This window comes from Oryctolagus cuniculus, chromosome 11 (genome assembly GCF_964237555.1).
Source record: "Oryctolagus cuniculus chromosome 11, mOryCun1.1, whole genome shotgun sequence".
Lineage (NCBI taxonomy): Eukaryota > Metazoa > Chordata > Mammalia > Lagomorpha > Leporidae > Oryctolagus > Oryctolagus cuniculus.
In genome coordinates this window covers 25,858,442-25,879,258 of record NC_091442.1, presented here as the reverse complement: position 1 = coordinate 25,879,258, position 20,817 = coordinate 25,858,442, and the positions used below count along the sequence as shown (strand labels likewise).

The following is a 20,817-nucleotide window of genomic DNA, read 5'->3' as shown; positions in this document are numbered from 1 at the left end:
CCGCCCACGTGGAGGATCTGAGCGCTCAGGATGGAGTTCCAGGCTGCTGACTTCAGCCTGGCCCAGCCCAAGCAGTGCAGCCACCTGGGGCGTGAACCCGAGGATGGAAGAGCTGTGTCCCGTCCTGTCACTCTGCTTTCAGATAAGTAAATCTTTAAACATAACAACAACCTCTAGTTGGGAGGGGCCATTCCCACCACCGGGGTGGATTCTCCAAAACCAGAGCAGCTGCTTCCGAAGCTCCACCGCGGGACGCAGGCTTCACCTGCAGCCGGCCCTGCCCCAGCCGTGTGCTCCCGGGCGAGCGGCCTGGCCTCTCTGCGCCCCAGGGTCCTCCCGGAGATTCCCTGCAGCAGGGTGAGGCAGGCTCCGCCTTACCTTACTAGCTGGTGTTGGTGAATAGGTGGGAGTTGGGGAGACCCACCTCTGGGAGTGCCGGGGAGGGGCGTGTGGTCCCAGGCTTCAGCTGCGCAGGTTGCCGTGGGCGCGGGATGCCGGTCCCTCGGGCAGGCAAACTCTCCCAGCCCCGTCCCTGCAGGCCCCTGGCCTTCGCTGAAGTGACGGGAAGGCACTCGGACAGGCAGCTTCTGTGTATCTTTAATATCCTCCAGGCTCGCCCACCCCCTACCCGCACCCCACTCCCCTCCCACTCCCGCCGCCTTTCCGAGTGGAGGACAGGAGCCCTCCCCCAGCCCAAGGACTAAGGCACCAGGTGGCTGCAGCAGGCCGGCCCGGACACACGCACAGGTGGAGACGCACACACCGCCGACGCGGACACGCGCGGGGGCGGGGCGGGGATCAGGCCGCGCGGGCTCCCGCAGCCTCGGGGCTCGTCCTGGCCGTGGGCGGCCCAGGCAGCCCCGCGAAGGGGACCGGTCGGGAGGAGAGGGAGCCGCGGCGGGGCGGGATCCTCACTTGCCGCCCTTGCGGGCCAGACACCGCGGGAGGCATGAGAAAGTCTGCTTGACGCGCGCCAGCAGCGGCAGCGGCCGGTGGGCTTCCCGGGGCGAGCGCGGCACCAGGCGCTGCAAGGTTCCCTCGGAGGCCGCCGCGTGCGGCGCGGCGGAGGCGGCCGAGGTCGAGGAGCCCTGGCGGCAGCGCCTGCACAGCGGCAGCAGCGCGCGCACCTCCTCCTCGTCGCGGAACGGGCTCTCGCCGAAGCGCTCCTCCAGCTGCCGGCGAAGCTGGGGTGGGCGCGCGGGAGGGGGCGGGGTCAGCGCGTCGCTCGCGCCCGGCCTGCCGCACCTGGCTCAGCCCCGCCCCCTCCCGAGTTTCCAGGCCCGCCCAGAGCCCCTCTCCCGGTCGGTGAGCGCCTCCGCTCTCTCGGAACCCGCTTGACCTCGGCACTTCATCTTCCGGACCTGCACCGTGTGGTCCGCGGGTCCGCGCGGGTCCCTCCCCCGCCCCTGCGCATTCACTTCCGAGGGCTCCGGGGCTGCACCCACGCACGGCTTCTTCCCCGCCCAGCCATTTCCGAGCGCAGCCCTGCGCCTACGCGCCCAGCTAGGGAGCAGCGGCCACCTGCTGAGCCTGCCTGCGATCTAGCGCTCTCCCGGGCTCTGGCGCGCGCTCTCCTCTCTCCGCACTCCCGCAGCCCGTTAGCCTTTGTTCCCGGGGAGGCCTGAGTCTCTGACTTTTCCATGTGCCATCTGCCCAGGAGGTGTCACCCCAGGGCCTCTCCAAAGACCCAGCGCAGGAGGGGGCATGGACGGGGCTCCCCGCAGGGGTCAGACACCCGAAAGCCGCCAGCTCCCCGCGGGTAGAGCAGGCAGAGGGCAGTGTGGGGAGCCCTGGTCCAGTGAAGGGCCCAGTGCCTGGTCTAAACTTAGACCTTCACATTCCAAATTAAAAACGGAAAAGCACTTGGCTGTTAAACTACACCCGGGAGCTCAAGAGTACTAATTTTGAGACCCCAGGAAAACCAAAGCACAGGCTGAATTCTTTCCAGGCAGTGCTGGTGAGGTCCAGGGGGAGGAGGAGGAGGAAGGGTCTCCCCCCCCCCCCGCGCCCCCCTGCGCCCCCGCCCCAGGACGTACCTTCCGGGAACTCCCCCAGCCAAACTCTTCAAGCTGCTGCCTAAAGCCTGGGTTGGGGTTGGCGATGGGCCTGGTGGCCTTGATGGCTTCCAGCACTTCTCGCCAGCCCAGCCCCGTCACAGTCATCACATATGCGGTCACAATGGTGGTGCTGCGAGAGATACCTGCAAAACTGGGGTCCCCAACGACCCCCAGGCTTCAGGGAGGGTCCACAGCCCCAGGCATGTACCCCACTTCAGCACCTCCACCCCCCACCCCCACCTCCAGCAGCAAAGAACCTTCCAGGACCTGTCTGTCTGCCCACCACCAGGCTCTTGCTCATGCTGTTCCCTCTGTCTGGAGTATCCCCCGCCACTCTACACCAAAGGCTTGGCTGAAACATCGCTCATTCGTTCCACAAACACTTCCTGATCATCTGTTCTGTTCCAGGTACTGGGCTTTAGTGGGGGAGTAAAACAGGCAGAGTGTCCCCGAGTTGATAGTATGGGGGGAGGAACAGACATGAAGCAGAGAGGCCGTTTCCGGAAGTGACGATGGCTTTGAAGCTGAGGCGGAGGGCCAGGAAGTCTGTATGGAGAGAGGTCTTAATCTGGGGGGGGGGGGGGAGGGGACACTGGAGGAAGTGACATGAAGCTGAGTCAAGAATGTTCGGGGTAGTGCGGGCAAAGGTTTGTGTAGCTGCAGTGGGGGAAGGAGGGAGACAGGTGGGAGGCAAGGCTTTGTTTTGACAGGAAGGGGGGAGAGAGCGAGCTAGTGAGAATGCTATCTTCCATCTGCTGGTTCACTCCCCAGAAGGGCTGGGCCACGCCAAAGCTAGGAGCTTCATTGGGGTCTCCCACATGGGTGGCAGGGCCCCAGGTGCTTGAGAGAGCCAGTCTCCCAGTGGGAGCTGTGCAGCCAGGCTGGGCTGGGCTGGGCAGAGCACCGGTGTTCGGTGAGGATGATCTCAGCTATGCCGGTGGCACCCCAACACAGAGAGCCTGTCTCCCAGCCTGGGTTCCCACTGCCCTGCACCCTTGCCTCAAAGGCCTGACCCCTGTGCCTCCCGACAGTGCTCAGCTCAGCATTCGCTCCCCCACTTTACAGATGAGTAAACTGAGTCTCAGGGGGGCTCAGCTAGGGGGCTAGGAGAGCCATACGGCTGCTTTGAGCCTCTGCTTGTCACCTCCCAGATGAATGGTGGGCTGCTGGCTCGGCAAGATCACTTCCAGGGCCCCATCATCCCCATGGGACGGAGGGGTGCTCAGGGTGGGACAGCCACTCCCCTCTTAACTCACCAGTGCACAAGGCAGTTCCCCCCATTGAGGCGGCAACAGTGGATAAAGTTGATACATTCTTTGAAGTGCTTTTTGCTAGAGAAGGAAGGGACAGGGTAGGGAGCACTGAGGGCCATGTCTCCAAGGAGTTGTCCCCTCTCCACTCATGGGATAGCAAGGGACAGAGAGCCTGGGGTCCTCAAGTCCGCTGGCATGAGGGGATCTCACACAGTTCATGTAAAATCCACATTATCTTTCAACTTTCCATGAACTTTGTGAAGCCCCCAGTGGGAGGTGGAGGGGCATGTGGGCGACAATGGTGGTGTTTCGGGAGGTGAAAGAGGCAGGGGTCCTGTGGATCCCGTTTTCATGCTGGATTATTGTGGCTTTCAAGGAAATGGGTGGGAGGAGGGAGACACAGGGGTCCCACTCCTCTGGGGTCTGCGGTCAGAACTTGTGACAAACCAGTGATGGCCAGCGGCTGAGGGCGATTCCCCAGGGGCGGGGTTCTGTCTGGGTCCATCCCACGCTGGCAGGCACTGGTGCTAACGACACAAAGATCCTGCATGTGTAGCCTCCGTTGTCACACACCAGGTCCTGTCCTACAGCTCAACCTTGCGGCGTCTGATCTGAGCCTCCTTGAGTCTCATCATACCTTGTTTTACAGATGAGGCTCAGAGAGGGGAAGAGATTTGCCCAAGGTCACACAGTAAGAAAATGGCAAAGCCTGGCAGGGTCCCAGCTGTCTCAAGTCCGAGGTCAGGGACAGGTGGATCAGGTGCATCTGATCCCATGAGACAGGGCACCTTCTCCCTCTCAAAGCTGAGGAGCCTGAGGCTTGGGGAGATTTTCTTGGCCAGGGGTGACTATGGGTGATCCCCGGTGACAACTCCTCCCTTCCCCTCAACACAGGAGGCAGCTGTCACCTGTCCGTCTGCTGGCCCATCCAGGGGAACTTACATGGGTACCTCAGGGGTGTCGGCCACTGGGATGCGAAGGTAGGTGATATCCTGCAAGGACAAAGCATGTCAGTTTTGCGCCTGGTCCCGCCTCCCCGCCTCCCCACCCTGAGCTTCCCAGCCCCGCACACCCCAGCCCTGTTTCTGCCCTGTTGCTGCCTGTCTGGGCCACTGTTGCCCCCTCTGACTTTGTGATCCCAGAACCTTCTGAGCAGATGGTGAACTAAACCCATAAATGACTTCGATATGAGGACTTCATTTAAAAAAGCCCCACAGAGCCTTTGTCTTGGGCTGGGAAGGGCCTTGCTGAAGTGACTCCCTCCCAAGCGGAGATATGAAAATGACGTGGGAAAAAGGACAAAGTAGATACGACGGTCTCTAGGAGAAACAAAAGTTAGGAAAACAAGTTTGAATTTCGTGAATTCTGGTTACAAATCTGCGCTAATTATTAGAATAACCAAGGAACAAGCTGTCGGTAATTTTCCCAACAAACTTGCTATGTTACCCTTTGCTTGGGGCTTAACCTCCGTACAGTATCTGAAGATTAGTTCTGCCCAGCTTCCGGGGACCTCATTGCTTTTCTCAAGGTCCTCCCGTGCCACTTTGACATTCAGTTGGCTCTTTTCAGGTGCCTGGTCAGTCACTGGCCACTGGCTGAGGGACCACAGGCCAGAGCCACAGCTGACCGTGGCTTTATGTGAAATTCCAAGCCTTCTCGGAACTCAAATTCCCCCAAGGTCATGAAATCCTGTATCTTTTGCAAGGTTTGCAGTTTCACTTTGCAACACATTTGGCCTTGGGTTGGCACAGGGTTGTCAACCCCGACTGTTCAATTCGCTGATGGGGGGAGGGAGGGGTGCTGGTGAGCAGAGGGCAGGGCCGTGGGAGCCAGGGCCTCAGTAGCAGCAGCCGCTCCATGCCACCCGGCCTTGACCACCTTCCCACGCGTGCTGTTGGGACTGTGTCCTCCAAGAACTCCAAACCCAGGCTCGGCTGGCCCGGACTTGTGTTCTTGGAAGGACACTGAAGATCACAGACAATTGCGGATTGCCCTTCGGGACCATCAGATTGGCCTCAGGGGAACGCTGAGGCCGAGAGAGGAGGTGGCCCCTGCCCAAGGTCACTCAGCAGTCTGAGGCAGAACCTGGTCTCAGCCTGAGGTCTCCAGAGGCTGTCCCCACCACAGTTCTCCTTCAGCAGAAGGACGGACAGACGGACGGACGGGCTGCGTTTATGGAGTGGGACGGTTACTACTTTGTTGTCATTTCACTGTAATTTGTTGTGCATCTATTATGCAGCTCTCAGCAACTCAGGGAAGTGGGTATTATTATAAAACTCCCATTGTACAGATCCCGCAGCTGAGGTTCAAGGAGATGAAGCCCTGCACTCAAGGTCCCAGGGAGAATAAACGGTGAAGACGCGCATTGGGCCTCCTGACTACCAGGTGTAGTCTGGACTTCCTGCCTGCCTCCTCTGGACCCCAACACCCCCACCTGCCTTTTCCAAGACTCGATAAATCCCAGTATCAACCCCCCCACAGTGAGGCCCAGGCTGAACTGTGTGCAGAATATCTTCACCACCCCAAGCCCCTCTGCATCCTCACAGCAGCCTCTGGGCTCGAAGGCCCAGAGATGAGAAGTCACAGACCAAGGTGGCACAGTAGGACACAGAACCCAGAATCATCCATCTGGGATCGTCCGTCCATGTGGGCAACGGGAAGCCTATGTGGTGGCCTTCGAACGGTCCGGTGCGAGACCTCTGTGTTCAAATCCCAGCTCCTCAGCTTCTCAGTGGTGTAACCTCAGTGTGTTCATTTACCTCCCTGGGCCTCAGTGGCCAGCTGGGGATGGCAGTGTCAAACAGTCCCGTGTCAGGACCACAGACATGAGCACGGGTCAGAAGGTGGCACAGGCCCTAGCATATTGCCCGCTCGGGAGGGGAGAGCTTGCAGCCCGCCCTGCCCACCTGGGCACAGCCCTGGGAGGCGTAGCGAGTACCTGCAGCAGAGGCTGGGGTGACTCATGTATAGAGATGATATGTGTGATCTTATTCCGGCCCAGCTGATCCGGGTCTTTGGCATCTGAAAGAAACAGGGGGCTTGAGCAGGCTGGCAGGTGTGACTTATTTGTCCCTGATATGCAGGGGGAGCTGGCTGCCCGGCTCTCCGTCCCACATCTCCCAGTCCACATTGGCCCACCCCTACCACTGCCTGCTCCAGGAGCCACAGGTGCCCCATGCCCCTCGGCATCTGCCTTGCTTCTGGGGTACCCACAGCTAAGTGTCCAGCAGCCTCAGGTCTGGCTTAGGAGCCCCAGCATATCCTTTTTTTTTTTTTTTTTTTTTGACAGGCAGAGTGGACAGTGAGAGAGAGAGACAGAGAGAAAGGTCTTCCTTTGCCGTTGGTTCACCCTCCAATGGCCGCCGCGGCCGGCGCGCTGCGGCCGGCGCACCGCGCTGATCCGATGGCAGGAGCCAGGAGCCAGGTGCTTTTCCTGGACTCCCATGGGGTGCAGGGCCCAAGCACCTGGGCCATCCTCCACTGCACTCCCTGGCCACAGCAGAGAGCTGGCCTGGAAGAGGGGCAACCGGGACAGAATCCGGCGCCCCGACCGGGACTAGAACCCGGTGTGCCGGCGCCGCTAGGCGGAGGATTAGCCTATTGAGCCGCGGCGCCGGCCCAAGCATATCCTTGAACCTAGCAATTCTCCTTCAAGGAAAAGAGGTTGCTCACTCAGAGAGCGGTGTGTGGAGTCAGTGTTTTCTGTAGATGCACTTGTTCCAGAAATAGGCAATGAGGGAGAATGGCCTCCGGTCTGGCAGAAAGGGCCTGGAGAGGTCACAGTGGGTCTGCACCTCAGCCGCCCACCACAAGGTCTGTGAGCTTGCAGCCAAGGATGGCCACTCAGCTTCCAGAACGGTATACAGAAGAGGTTTTACACATGATAAATGCATCGACAGAGCTCCACGCAAGTTATTGGCAGGTATGCCCCACAGTGCTCTCCGTGGTCACCCCAGGGGCTGCAGGGCGCAGTCGCTGACACGCGCCCCCTCTCCTGTGTCCTCCTCCTCCTCCTTCAGCACCCTCAGTGGGTCCCAGCTGCAGCGGGCCCGGGGGCAGGCGCATGGCTTTCCTGGGGCTACACAGGAAAAGCAGACCAGGTCTTGCTTCGCCAGGTACAGAAATCAATGGGGCCTGAGGCGGGAAGGGATGAGGGGCGAGCCTCTCCCTGTCCGAAGCTGACACCACAGAGGTGACTCCCCAGCTCAGCGCTCCCAAGCTCCGAATCAGCCTGGCTCTCACACATTTTCTACTCCGTGGCCACAAGTCTGTGCCCAGGCTGCCTGGCCCCATCCCTGACCAGCTGAGAGCCCTGAGGGCAGGGAGGGGGTGGAGGCCCCCTAGCTGAAGGCTGTGGAAGGGGAAGAGGTGGAGGGTGTAGGCTTGGCACCAGGTTCTGCAGCCGCTTGTCTCGGGGGCTGTGGCAGGTGGGGGCAGCGGCACTCGGGACCCTGTCCCAGGCCTCGGAGGACAAGGCTGTGGGGGCGGAGTGCTCAGCTTCCCAGCCAGAAGTGACACCCCAAAGAGACCCAGTCTAGAACCTGCAGGTGGAAGAGACTGGTAGGTCTTGTGGGCAAGGAGGAGGCAGAGGCTCCGAGCAGGTGCAGGCTCGCCCAGGTCCAAAGCTCGGCTCCTGAGCACTTTGTGCTGCCCCTCCGACCTCGTGGTGGGACATCTGGGGAAGGTTGAAGCGGGTGGGGGTGGGGGGCGTCAGCGCCAGGCCCCTGACCCTCCCTTCCTGCGCCCAGACTTGGGGTCGCCTCCAGCCGCCCCTGCAGCCCCCGGTCCTCCATGAGCCCTTCAACCCTCCCAGCCTGGCTGGGGCATTCCTGAGTGTGTCTAAGGTGCGTGGGCCAGGCCTGAATGGTGGCCACAGGCCTGGGGCAGGCAGAGTGCCATAGCCTTGGCAGAGTGGGCAGTGCTCACCAATGAAGTTTCCGAGGTAGAGTCCAGGAAGTACCTGCAGGAAGGACAGGCAGGGGTCAGTGGCTGGGGCTGCACTCCGTTCCCACTCCCTGGCGGCCCGTGGGTCCTAAGAAAGGCCCTCGGGCTCTCCCCTCCCTTCCTCCCTCCCTCTGTGAGAGGAGCTGGGGAGGCTGGGAGAGGGGCAGGTTGAGGACAGATGGACCTCGGGAGGGGAGGGAGGAGGAGACAGGAGTGGGGCGAAGAAAGGTGAGCTTGGGGGATTCTGCCTGCAGGAGGCGAGAGGGCACACGGCGGCGGGGCGCGGGTGGGGGGTGGGGGGTGGGAGTGTGGGGGATCCTTCGGGGCAGGGTGGGGCAGGGAGGGCAAACAGTGCTGGTCAGGGCCATGGGGGAGCCGGACACAAGGCAGAGGTGGGTCGGAGAGTGGCAGACACAGCAGGGGACAGTCACAGACACACACAGGCAGAGAGGCGAGCAGCTCAGAGGTACCCACAGCGGGTCTCCCGAGCCACACAGCTCTAGTGGGACTCAGGGCTCAGAGGCAGGCACCGACCCAGCCCGGGGCCCCGCCACCCCTACCTTGGTCATGCCATTTCCCATGGTCCCGGGCCCGGGGGGCCAGGCGCACCCCCAGCTCGCAGCCCGGAAAGCGCTCGAGTCACAGCTGCCCTGATGGCCCAGGCCCGGCGCCTGGAGCCTAGCGGGGAACCGGGGGCCCGGCGTCTGCGGCCCTGCCCAGCCCTGTCCAGCCGCCGCCGCTGCCGCCGCCGCCACCGCCCGCCGACCCCCGGCCCGGGAGGGAAGTGATGGTGGAGCTGCCGCCGCCGCTGCCGCCACCGCCGCCGCAGGCTCCTCCTACCCCCTCGGTCATGTGGGGCCCCCCCCGTGGGTCGTGTCGGGGGGCCGGACAAAGCCCCAGTGTGCCGAGCCCACGGGCCCGCGGGACAACGGCAGCTTGTTGGGTCCGCGAGGGGCGCCACCTCCGGAGAGGGGGCGGGGACAACGCCCCCACCCTGGCCGTGTCAGGCGCGGGCGGCTAGGGGATGCCGCGAAGAGCCCCCCTAGCCGGCCCGAGACGCCCTCCCCTCCCGGTTCCGGCCCTGCCTGGACCTTCCTGCCGCCAGGGGCGGAACGCCAGCGTCCGTGCCCTTGGTTTTCTAGAGAAACGTGATGGGGCCGGGCCCTGGCTGAGGGCTCTCTGCTCTTCAGACTCTGTTGGCGAGGAGGAAAGTGGGTAATTCCTTTCCCTCCCGCGCTGCTATCCTCAGCTCTTCCATTCATCCCCACTGCTACCCTCCTACTCACGGGTCACCCCCTTCACCCCACTCACCCAGCCGCCTTCCCGTCCACCCACCCCTCCATCCATCCATCAGCCCCATCCATCCATCAGCCCCCATCCATCCATCACCCCCCATCCATCCGTCCATCTACCTACCCATCAACCTTTCCTTCCTTACCTTGCATTGTCTTGCCTTTCCCTCCTCTGTCCCCCCTCACCCCTCCATCCCCTCCTTCCTTCCTTCCTTCCATTATGGCCTCTATAATGATGGTGCCATCTTAGAGTTAGGGTAACTTGTGACAGCCGTTAGGGCCTAGAAATCAGAGGTGAATGTGGGAGAAGTAGGCGTGGAGGGCTCCAGGCCCCTGGGTCCCTTGGAGTAAAGCAGATCACAGCAAGGCGTGGTTAGAGACCAGCGTTCCGAAGGTGAGTTTGGAGGCCCTGTTCACCTCTCACATGCTGGGTGACCCTGGGCGCGGTTCCTTGGGGCCCTCACTAACCTAGTCCGTGTGTCTCAGGATGTTGAAGGGAGCACTTCCTGGCTACAGCACCAAAGCGTGTAAAATAGTTTCTGAGACTATAAGGTATCATTTATAGGAATGTAAATGGATTGAGACCAGACACTTAGGGGAGTGAAGCAGAAGTGGGGGAACCAGCTTTCCTCCCACGACCATCCCCCCAGCCCTCCATGCCCTCCATCTCCGGTAGCAGGTGTCTGGGGCGGGAGCTATCAGGACCTGGACAGAGCCGGTGCTCTCCGTCTGACATGCGGTGAGGGAGAAAGAGGAGACTCTATCTGCGTGCTCCCTGCTCCCTCAAGTTCACAGCCTACGTGGGGCTGCCCCTCTCAACTCTGGGCCAGGATTCTCAGAAAAAAAAAAAAAAAAAAAAAAACCAGATGAGTCAGTGACTACTGAGTGAGCACTCCCTGGTGGGGACTCGGGACACAGCGGCAGGTAAGGTGGAGATGGTTCCTGCCTTGACGCACCTGCTCTCCAGACCAGCCCTGCCCACCAGACACAGAATGCTGGCCACCTGTGTGAGTCCACGTTTCCTGGTAGCCATTTCAAAAGCAGAAATGAATTCATTGTTAGCATTTTTGTTTCACGGAATGTGTCTAAAATAACATTTCATTGTGTAGTCAATATTTCACAGTTGCTAATAAGATTTTAGAAACTGTGTGACGTCCTCAAAGTCTGGTGTGTGTTGAAACAGAGCACATGTCAGTCCAGACAAGCCACATTTCAAATGCCTGATAGGCATATGGAGCTGCTAGCTGTACGCTGGGCATCTCAGGTCCAGAGGGGGGGAGCCAGCAAGATGTGTGAAGAGACAGCGTTTGCAGATGGTCCTGGCTTTCCGTGCAGGAAACAAGTGCGGGAGGGGGCAGAGAGAACCTTCCTGAAGGGCTACCATCTGAGCTGAGAGCTGACCTGTAAGAAGGACCTGACTATTTGAAGAACAGAGGAAGCTTTTTCCAGCGGCAGGAAGAGCATGAGCAAAGGCCCTGTGGTGGGGAAAGCTTGGCCTATGTGAACAGCCACCCACACTGGCTTGGAGGGAGCCTAGGGCAGGTGAGAAGAAAGAGGGCTTAAGAGAACAGTAGGGACCAAGCATGTAGGACCACGCATGGCCAGGATCAGGGTCCAAGCTTTTCTTCTTCTCCACATGAGGGGAAGCCACGGGGACAATGTAAGCCAGGAAACTGCATCGTTTGGTTTGCATTTTACTCTCGGCTTTGGGAAGCCGGGGGGAGGCTGCTGCGGCAGCCCCATTGGAGGGGCCGGTGCCCTGGGACGGAGCGGACCCGAGAAGCTGGACAGAAGGGGGTAGACCCAGCATTTGGGAGTGTCCGGGCACTGCAGCCAAGAGGACAAGCAGACTGTCCACACTCAATGTGGGGGAGGAAGGAATTCTAGGATGACTCCCATGTTCCCTGCCTTGAAAATGTGGCAATGAAAGCAGGGTGTTTAGCCAGGGGTGGAAACTCGCACCAAGGATCTACAGATGGCCCCAGCTGTGGATGGTGTAGAGCGAGGCTGGGAGGGGCAGGCGTCGTGCAGCAGCTGCGACACCACTTGGACGACTGCATCCCGTTTCAGAGTGCCTGGGGTCAGGTCCATCAAGCAGCAAGTGATGGCGCAAGTAGTTGGGTCCCTGCCACCCACAGGTGAGACCTGGATTGAGTGCCAAGCTTCTCGCTTTGGCCTGGCCCAGTTTGGCTATTGTGGGCATTTAAGGAATAAACCAGTGTATAGGAAATCTCTCTGTCTCCATCTCTCTGCCTTTCAAACAAATAAACTAAATTAAAAAAAAAAAAAAAAAGAGAAAGAAATGGCTGAAGCCTTAGCAGCTCTGGGACCCTGGGCAGGGTGAGCAGCTGTCACTGGACCTGTTGCTTCACCTGCCACGGTGCCATTGTATAGTGGTTGCCCTTTGCACCCCTACTTGGTCGGTAGGAGGGAAACCAAACCACACGTATGAGAGCAGTGTGTCAGGTCAAAGCCCTGGGAACAGACCCGCAGTTACTGGACTGACGACTTGAGTATCTCTGTGCCATTCAGCCCTTGCGAGTGCTGGTTGGTGCACAGCCTAGTGTGTCTTCAGTGAATCACGGAGGGGCTGTTTCACAAAACCATTCCTAGGAAGATGCAGAGGCCAGGTCTCGCCCTGGCATCCCCTTGCTGAAAACCCTTCAGTGGTTCACCGTGCTAGGCCAAGTCATGCTTCCTGCTGAAATGTCCAGGCCCTAATTCCCGTAATCTCGGAATGTGGTAGGCTACCTCGGAAGCAGGGATGAAGCTTGCAGATGCCACTGAAGCTGGTGATGGGCTGACCTGGAGAAGGGAGATGATCCTGGATTATTCGGGCGGGCCCATGGAAGCAGGATCCCTACAGGGGACAGTGGAGTCCGGAGGGTGGGGATCAGAGGGATGGGATGACAGAGCAGAGCTCTGCCCACTGCTTATAGTCAGTGACACCCACTTCAGACTTCTGCTTTCGAGAGCAGAACTCTGGCACCCTTCTGAGTTCCAGTTCAAGTCCCAGCCGCTCTGCTTCCAATTCAGCTCCCTGCTAATGGTCCTAGGAAGGCAGCAAATGATGGCCCAAGTATTTGGGCCCCTGCTACCCACATGGGATACTGGGTGGAGTTCTAGGCTCCTGGCTTTGGCCTGTTTTTGTGAAAGACAGAGAGAGGGAGAGGGGGAGAGGGGGAGAGGGGGAGAGAGAGAGAGAAAGGGAGAGAGAGGGAGAGAGAGAGGGAGAGAAAGGGAGAGAGGTCTTCCATCTCATCTATTACTCTCCAAATGCCTGCAAGATCTCAGGCTAAGCCAGGCTGAAGCCAGGAGCCTGGAACTCCATCTGGGTCTCCCACATGGGTGATAGGGGCCCAAGTCCATGTGCCGTCTTCCACTGCTTTCTCAGGTGCATTAGCAGGGGGCTGTAAAGGAAGTGGAGCAGTGGGGACTCTGATGTGGGATTCTGGAGTCACAAGTGATGGATTATCCTGGCCCCTAGGTTGTTTCTTGTATTTTCTGCTGTTCTAAACAATGTTGCAAAGAACGTCCTTATGGGAGTAGGGCTGGTGGGAGAATCGCTGGCTTGGAGGATGTGTAATTTTCAACTTCAGGAGGTATTGCCAAATTGCCTTCTAATTGCGAATGTGGCAGCAGCAAATGAGGGGGCCTGTCTCCCCATGCCCCCACGGACTCAGCGGCTCACAGAAACACTCATGTGGTTTTCTTTCTGTATTGCTGATACATTGCAAACCATATCTTATACATGTCTAATTTACCTCTCTCAATTGGCTTGCTGACCACTTGACTTTCTTCTGCCAAGAAAATCCCTATGAATTTCCTTTGTCCATTTGCCTTTCTTTTTTCAGGGGTTGAGGGAGGGTGTCATTTTCTCCCTGGTTTGTAACAGCTCCTCCAGCACCAGTCCTTTTTATGTGGCAGATGGATGGCCCCTCCCCCCACCTGACCCCATCTGTAGCTTGTCTTTTAGTCAAAGTTACTGTCTTTTGTTACATGGTGAGGTAGTTACAGAGCTATTGTTTCCTTTTGTATAAAAGATTTATCTGAAAGGCAGAGTTACAGAGAGGGCAGGAGGGTGGGGCTGATCCTGTCTGCTGGTTCACTTCTCAAAGGGCTGCAATGGTTGGGACTGGGCTAGGCGGAAGTCAGGAGCTCCATCGTGGTCTCCAACAGGTGTAGCAGGGGTCCAAGTTCTTGGGCCACCCTCTGCTTCCTTTCTAGGTGCATTAGTGGGGAGCTGGATCAGAAATGGGGCAACTGGGACCCAGAGTGGCACTCTGATATGGGATGCTGGTGTCCAGGTGGCAGTTTAATTCCCTGTGCCACAACTCTGGCCCCTAGTTTTTTCCTTTATTAATAAGGATTTATTATTGCTTATCTAAGAAATTCCTTTCTCACCCTGAGATCACAAAAATTGACATAGATGTGTCTAAAATATTTGTTATATTTATTTTTTAATCCACTTGCATTAGGCTTCTGGTTTTCAACTCCAAGGAAGCATCAAGTGCACACACACACACATACACACACGTCCATTTCTAGGATCCCCGTTACTTTCCAGTGATCCAGCTAGGACCTGATAGGCTGACAGGGGTCTCCCTGCCCCCCCACTCATTCCTGCTTTGACAGCAGCCCTGCTGTGGTTCAGCAGAGTTGGACCCCCAACCCTGGTAGGTTGGTACTGAGGAGGGTGGAGGCCCAGCCCACTTAATGGTGATTGGCAGTTCTGGGTCACTGGGCGGGGGTGCTGCTGGACTTTCCTTCTCCGAGACGCTGGGTTCTCTAAGCTGAGTTGGCGCTTTATCTGCTTCCTGGCTCGGCGTGTGATCCGCCTTCTGCATTCTGCCACCCACCACCGTCAGTAGATTCCAGAAGAATGGGGCTGACCAATCTGGGACTTGGAGCTTCTAAAGTGATCCTTTTTCCTCCATCCATAAGCCGCCTCTCTCAGGTACTTCAGGTAACGTAATAAAAAGCTGACAAACACAACGCCTCAAAAAACCCTGATTGGATTTGGAAACATGCATTTCTGATATTGAGTCTTTCACCTAGGAGCATGGTATTTCTTCCATTTAGTCAGGCCTTATTTGAGAGACAGAGTTACAGAGAGAGAGAGAGAGAGAGAGAGAGAGAGAGAGGTCTTCCATCCACTGGTTCACTCCCCAAATGCCCACAACAGCTGGAGCTGAGCTGATCCCCAGCCAGGAGCTAGGAGTGTCCTCCAGGTCTCCCACGTGGGTGCAGGGGCTCAAGCACCTGGCCATCTTCTATTTCCTTCCTGGGCTATAAGCAGGGAGCTGGATTGGAAGTGGAACAGCCGGGACTCCAACTGGTACCCAAATGGGATGCCAGCACCACAGGCAGAGGCTTAACCTTCTGTGCCACATTGCCAGCCCCTCAATAATGCTTTATTTTTCTCTGTGAAAACTGTCAGAATAAAAATGAAGTCACCTATGTCAATCCTAAAAATGTATACATATACATATATATGCATTTATATAAAGCCAGGAGATTATGAAGGAAGGATTTTTAGGCGTAACTGCCTGTTAGTAACTATCACAAAAGACTACCAGAACTGCATTGCACAGAGGCCACCGCACCAAGGACATCTGCCAGCAAGTGTCGTTCACTCTTGGACTGATGACTCCCTCGGTATTAATCTCTGTGGCCAGAGGTAATTGTTTTAAAATGGCTGCTGAGCTCCTCCTCTTCAGGCCTTTCAGATCTTCCCCTGGTGGGGGGCACTTAGCCCAGCGGCTACGTTGCTGCTTGGGATGCCCACATCCCTGGAGGCGTGCCTGGTTCGAGTCCTGGCTCCTCTACTTCCCATCCAGCTTCCTGCTGGTGTGCAGCCTGGGAGGCAGCAGATAATGCCATGCGTGCTTAGCACCCTGACACCCATGTAGGGCTGGACTGAGCTGCTAGCTTTGGCCTGGTCCAGACCTGGCAGGTGCAGTCATTTGTGGAGTGGACTAGCACATGAAAGATCTCTGTATGTCTCTTTCTTGCTCTCTTTCAAATAAGATAAAAACAAATTGTTAAACATTAAAAATTTAAAAAGTACTTTCCCTTGCTTCAGTCTCCTTGAATATGCCTGTAGTTTACTATTTTTTTTTTAAGATTTATTTATTTATCTGAAAGAGTTAGGGAGAGGAGAGGCAGAGAGGGAGAGAGAGGTCTTCCATCCGATGGTTCACTCCCCAATTGGCCACAACGGCCAGAGCTGCATCACTTGGAAGCTGGGAACCAGGAGCTTCTTCTGGGTCTCCCACATGGGAGCAGAGGCCCAAGGACTTGGGCCATCTTCTGCTGCTTTCCCAGGCCATAGCACAGAGCTGGATCGGAAGTGGAGCAGCCGGGTCTTGAACTGGCACCCATATAGGATGCTGGCACTTCAGGCCAGGACATTCACCCGCTGCACCACAGCGCCGGCCCCACCTGTAGTTTACTATTGCATGCATATACCCATTTTATTCCAAATTAATATAATTTCTTTATCTCTCTCTCTCTCTCTTTCTCTCTTTCCTCCTCTCTCTTTCATTGCCTATTTTGCTATTCAGGTTGACACTTCCATGAAGCATTAAACTGCACAAGGGCAAATGCTTTGTTGGTTTTGTTTATTTATTTGAAAGGCAGAGTTACAGAGAGGTGGGCAGGGGAGTGAGAGAGACAGAGCTCTTTCATCCACTGGTTCACTCCTCAAATGGCCACAAAAGCCAGGAACCAGGAACTCATGGGCGGCAGAGGTTCAAGCATTTGGGCCATCATCTTCTGCCTTCCCAGGCCATCAGCAGGGAGCTGGATGGGAAGTAGAGGAGCCTGGACTCTAATTGCATCCCAGGAGGGAACACCGCTGTGGCTTAACCTGCTATGCCACAGTGCTATCCCTTTCTCTTGGATACTTAAGTGAAAACAATATTGGTGGACATCCATGCCAGACATGTATAGACAGCGGCATCTTCCACTCCGCCACTGTGTGGGGCGAGAAGCAGGGCTCGGGCTCGGGCTTGGGCTCCGGCAGTTAAAGCACAGCTTGTGGACCCGAGCTCAGTCAGCTATAGGATTTCACCCAGGAGGCCTTGGAAACTGAAGCAAATAATACAATGAAGTAGATGTCTGTTGAGAATTCATTTGGCCAGTAGTAGCAGTATCAGTGACAGCTTTTAAAAAGCTGTCCTTTAAACATTATTTGACAGGTGGGGAGAGGGAGAGAGAGAGCAAGTGCTTCCAGCTGCTGGTTCACTCCCTTAGCTCCTGCCCCATTTTAAAATCTGAGTGTCCAAACTTGTACCAACTCTGCCTCATCCAATGTCCCACCAACGAATTCCATCTCTAGTTTAGTGGGTTGCAGTTTCCCTCCCTCCCTTCCTTTTTCTCTCCCTCTTTTCCTCTCTCCATCTTTCTTCTCTTTCCTCCTCCTCCTCCCCCTTCCTCTTCTTCTTCCTCCTCCTCTCCCCCCCCCCCCTGCAAAAACCTTCAGGCTGAGATGTGGGCGGAGGGAGTGGGAAGAGCCAGCCGCAGGGGGAACTTCCGAGAGCAGCCGCGGTGTGCGCGCGTGCGGGAGTGTGCGGTGGAAGCGAGGGTCCCGCTGGTAGCCGCAGGGAGAGCAGACCTTTTGGGGAAGAGCAGGGCACACACGGCAATGAGGCTGGCAAGGTCCTCAGGCGCCAGACCAGTAAGGGCCTTGCTGGTCCGGCTGGGGAACTGCGTGGCGTCCTCGTCTTGAGAGCGATGGGGAGCCTTGGGGGGCTGTACGCAGGGAGTGGGGGCGAGGCGGGGTCAGAGTTGTGCTTTGCGGAGCTGGATGTAGGGGAACGAAGTGGGCTGGAGGCGGCGGGCTCTAGCGGACTGGTCCGGAGGCCGCTGTGGGCGTGGGGCGAGTCGAGCATCAGGCGGGGCCTGAGAATTGCAAAGCTGCTTCGACAGGGGCCCGCGTCACCACGCGCCGGCTGACCAGGCGTCTAGGAAACTTGCTGAGGAAGGAGACTGTGCACCCTTGAGGGTAGGAAACGCAACGGCCACTTTTCCGCTCAGCGCTCTTGGCTCACGGCGGCGCGGCTGGGGGAGTGCCCGCGGAGGGCAGCCGGGCTCTGGTAGTGAGCCCTGAGCGTCGGCACTGGGGGAGGAAAGCCGAGCAGGTCGCCGGACCAGGCTGCGGGGATGCGCAGGAGCCTCCAGGGTGGACCCGGGCCTGCGGACCCTGCCGAGCGCAGGGCGCGTCGCTCATCCAATCAGAGCGGCGAGCCGGGCGCCCTCCGTCGCCTTGGCGACGGGACGCACAGGCTCGCGCTGCGCGGCGGCCGTTGGGACGGGGCCGTGGGGAATCAGGTCATGTTGCGGCCGAAGGTAGGAGTGGCGTCTGTCCAGATGCGCTCGTCTCCTTGAGAGAGGGAGAGAAGCTGCGGGAAGATTCAGAACCTGGGGGTCTCTCGAGGAGCGAGTCCCACAGAGGGAGAGAGACGTCCACCTCAGGGACTACAAGTCCCGGCACGCCCCGCGCCGCCCCAGCGGCTGCGCATGTCCCGCGATCCCCGCGTGCTGGCGGCAGGTTGTAAAATTCCGGAGTTCTGACCTGGGCTTAGATTACTGTGACCCGGGAGGAGCTGTGTTTTCAAATTTTCCGCCTCGGAGAAGCCTTTAGAGGTTGTTCAGCCTGCTACCTACCTGCCTATCCATCCATCCATCCATCCATCCAGTCATCATCCATTTATCCATCCATCCATCACCCATCCATCCAGTCATCACCCATCCACCCATCCATCCGTCACCCGTCCATCCATCCATTATAGTAAGTGAGGGGGAGACAGAGACACAGAGAGAATCTTCCATCCACTAATTCACTCCCCAAGTCACCACAATGGCCCGGGGCTGGGCCAGGCTGAAGCCAGAAGCTTTTGTTATGCCCAGATAAGTAGATCCCCAAGAAGCTATCAGCGACCTGATCACACCGAAATGCAAAAGCAAGGTTTTTATTAAAAAGGTACAAGCCGTGACAGGGACCTCATCCAACCAACCGGCACAGCGGAGGAAGGAGGAAAGCCCAGGTCTTTGTTCAGGGAGCTTTTAAAGGGAAGATACGTCAGCAAAGGCTTAGGGTGCAGGGCCTTTTGTGATTGGGCAGGGCGGGAGGGGGGTCTCTGTTTGGCTTGGGTTCAGGGAGTTACCTCATTTGTTAATCTCTACTGAGCTGCCCTTGGTCTGCTGAGCTAGCAGTCCTTGGTAAGCTTTGATATCTCCAGAATGCCTGAATGCCTGCTTTTACAAGGACTCGGGTCTGCTATGGGAAACGGTGGCTGTTTTTTATTGTTTCAAAATAGTCACTTTGGCTCTTCACTTTACCCAGATCTCCTGTATGGGTGATGGGCTCAAACACTTGGTCTGTCCTCTGCTGCTTCCCCAGGTCATTAGCAGGGAGCTGATCGGAAGTGGAGCAGCTGAGACTCGAATCGGTGTCCACAGCGGATGCTGGTGTTGCAGGTGGTGGCTTTACCTGCTATGCAATAATGCCAGCCCCTTGAATTTGTTCTTTTCTCTGCCTCAACTTTCTCTATGCCAATCATGATTTAATTCTCAATATTAAAAAGTAAAACTATTTAAACACACACTGGGACACATATCTTTTTTTTAATATTTATTTATTTGAAAGGCAGAGTTACAGAGAGGCAGAGGCAGAGAGAGAGGTCTTCCATTCACTGGTTCACTCTCCAAATGGCCTCCATGGCCAGAGCTGAGGCGACCAGAAGCCAGAAGCCTGGAGCTTCATCCGGGTCTCTCATGTGGGTGCAAATGCCCAAGGATTTGGGTCATCTTCCACTGCTTTCCCAGGCCACAGCAGAGAGCTGGATCAGAAGTGGAGCAGGCAGAACTTGAACCAGCACCCATGGGGGATACCAGTGCTGGAAGCAGTGACTTTACCTGCTGTGCCACAGCGCCAGCCCCACATATCACTGTTTTTAAGTATTATAAAAGCAGAAACTAAACATCACCTGAAATAATCCTTTCCTGTCAGCCTGACTGAGCTGTTGAAAGGAGGGACAAGGTGCAGATGGCCGAGGGATGCAGACTTTTAGCCGTCTACACCGTGACCATCGGGCGTGGCTGACCCAGGTCGATGTGGGGAAAAGGGAGTGGACTGCTCGCCGTGACAGGCTCTGTTTTGGGGTTCTTGAAGCAGAAGCACAGAGCACCTGTATATTGATGGACAATTGTGTGCTTTCTTTCAAATGACTCAGAGGAAATAGAAATGCGAATTTACAGAAGCGGGGCTGTGGGTGTCGGCCTTGGAAGGGCATGCAGGGTGTGTGTGTGCACCTCACAAAAACAGGCCCAGAGGAGCACGCAGAGGGAATCACGCGTGTGCCAACTTCCGTCTCAACCCCTCCACTCAGAGGCCCGCAGGGAGCTCTCCAGAGGGCAGAGGGTGTGAGGAAGCGATCAGGCAGGCGTGAACCTGGGCCATAGCAGAGCAACAAAGCCAGCCCCTGGGGAGGCGGGGCTGGCGGGGGTGTGGACACTCCAGGGAGAGGGAGGTGGGGCTGCCAGAGGTGTGGGTGCTCCAGGGGAGGGGGAGAAGGGGCTGGGGGGGTTGGACACTCCAGGGGAGGGGGAGGCAGGGCTGGGGAGGGTGGACGCTGGAGTGTCCAGGGGAGGGGGAGGCAGGGCTGGGGAGGGTGGACACTGGAGTGTCCAGGGGAGGGGGAGGTAGGGCTGCGCACGCGCGCGGGGGTGGGGGGAGGTTAGTGTGAACTTCCCTATGGGAGCTTTGGACATAAATCTGAATGAGCTTGAAAGGTGAGCACTGTTAACCCACCCATCATCTTGATCTGTGCCTTGTGAGTCCTGGGCACAGGATCCCACTGAGCTGTGTGCGTGGGCCCAGCCCGTGGAAACCCACACGACTTTGCACTGTTGTAAGCCACGAAGTGGGTCGTCATTTCCCACCCAGCAATGGAAAACTAATGCAAAGTTGTTCGTTCTGCCCAGGACCAGTTTCGATTTCTCTCCCCTTAGGTGATCAGCCTTGATGGTACACGAGGGCCAGGCTGCAGGGGCTTTGCAGGGACAGGGTAATCCCCGCCACCCACTGAGGATTCGCAAGGTCCCTCTGGGTAGAAGGAATTCAAACTGTGCTGAGTCTGTGGCCCAGCCTCCTCCGGGGTCTGCGGCTGCATCAGACATCTCCAGCTGGGGTAGGAGGCCCAGGGACCTCTCCTGGAACCTGCTGAACTGGGGTCTCAGCACTGGGATTCAGGGTTCCCCTTTGGG

At 57.5% G+C, this 20,817-nt stretch overlaps 2 protein-coding genes and 1 long non-coding RNA gene across 15 annotated transcripts in view; 2 read left to right on the top strand and 1 right to left on the bottom strand.

The window, feature by feature from the left end:
• Nucleotides 1-581: 581 nt before the first annotated feature.
• On the bottom strand, nucleotides 582-9,301 carry DUSP15 (dual specificity phosphatase 15). 2 transcript variants are annotated; one of them, XM_051845144.2, is made up of 7 exons: nucleotides 8,815-9,301; nucleotides 8,237-8,270; nucleotides 6,249-6,331; nucleotides 4,253-4,302; nucleotides 3,314-3,388; nucleotides 2,037-2,208; nucleotides 582-1,184 (listed from the first exon to the last, which is right to left on the bottom strand). In XM_051845144.2, exons 1-7 carry the CDS (start codon nucleotides 8,833-8,835, stop codon nucleotides 912-914), a joined length of 708 nt encoding a protein of 235 aa, XP_051701104.1. In that variant the 5' UTR covers nucleotides 8,836-9,301; the 3' UTR covers nucleotides 582-911. The 2 variants fall into 2 exon arrangements, with proteins under 2 accessions (XP_051701104.1, XP_051701105.2); XM_051845145.2 differs by lacking the exons at nucleotides 3,314-3,388; nucleotides 8,237-8,270; nucleotides 8,815-9,301 and having other exon boundaries at nucleotides 2,037-2,200; nucleotides 6,249-6,326.
• LOC138844316 (uncharacterized) lies at nucleotides 2,207-6,352 on the top strand. Its single transcript, XR_011379950.1, has 2 exons — nucleotides 2,207-2,465; nucleotides 4,205-6,352. It is a non-coding gene; the product is annotated as an uncharacterized lncRNA (long non-coding RNA).
• Nucleotides 9,302-9,493: 192 nt separating the features above from the next.
• TTLL9 (tubulin tyrosine ligase like 9) overlaps nucleotides 9,494-20,817 on the top strand; it is a 57,549-nt gene continuing 46,225 nt past the window's right edge. For 8 of the 12 annotated variants that reach the window (XR_007919332.2, XR_007919334.2, XM_008256157.4 and 5 more), the window contains exon 1: nucleotides 17,698-17,898. Coding sequence is in view for 6 of the 12 variants with exons in the window: in XM_008256157.4 (XP_008254379.3) it covers nucleotides 17,713-17,898 (186 nt within the window). In the remaining 6 variants the exon portion in view is untranslated. Of the gene's footprint in view, nucleotides 9,941-17,420; nucleotides 17,555-17,697; nucleotides 17,899-17,954; nucleotides 18,341-20,562; nucleotides 20,742-20,817 lie in introns of those variants that run through there. The other 4 variants (XM_051845137.2, XM_051845138.2, XM_051845139.2 and 1 more) reach the window with 4 other exon arrangements.

Coding starts and splice junctions, on each gene's coding strand:
- DUSP15 (XM_051845144.2), bottom strand. CDS start 8,835: ATGGGAAATGGCATGACCAAG. Junction 8,271..8,814: donor TGGGAAATGGCATGACCAAG/GTAGGGGTGGCG, acceptor TCCTTCCTGCAG/GTACTTCCTGGACTCTACCT. Junction 3,389..4,252: donor GACACCCCTGAGGTACCCAT/GTAAGTTCCCCT, acceptor TTCCTTCTCTAG/CAAAAAGCACTTCAAAGAAT.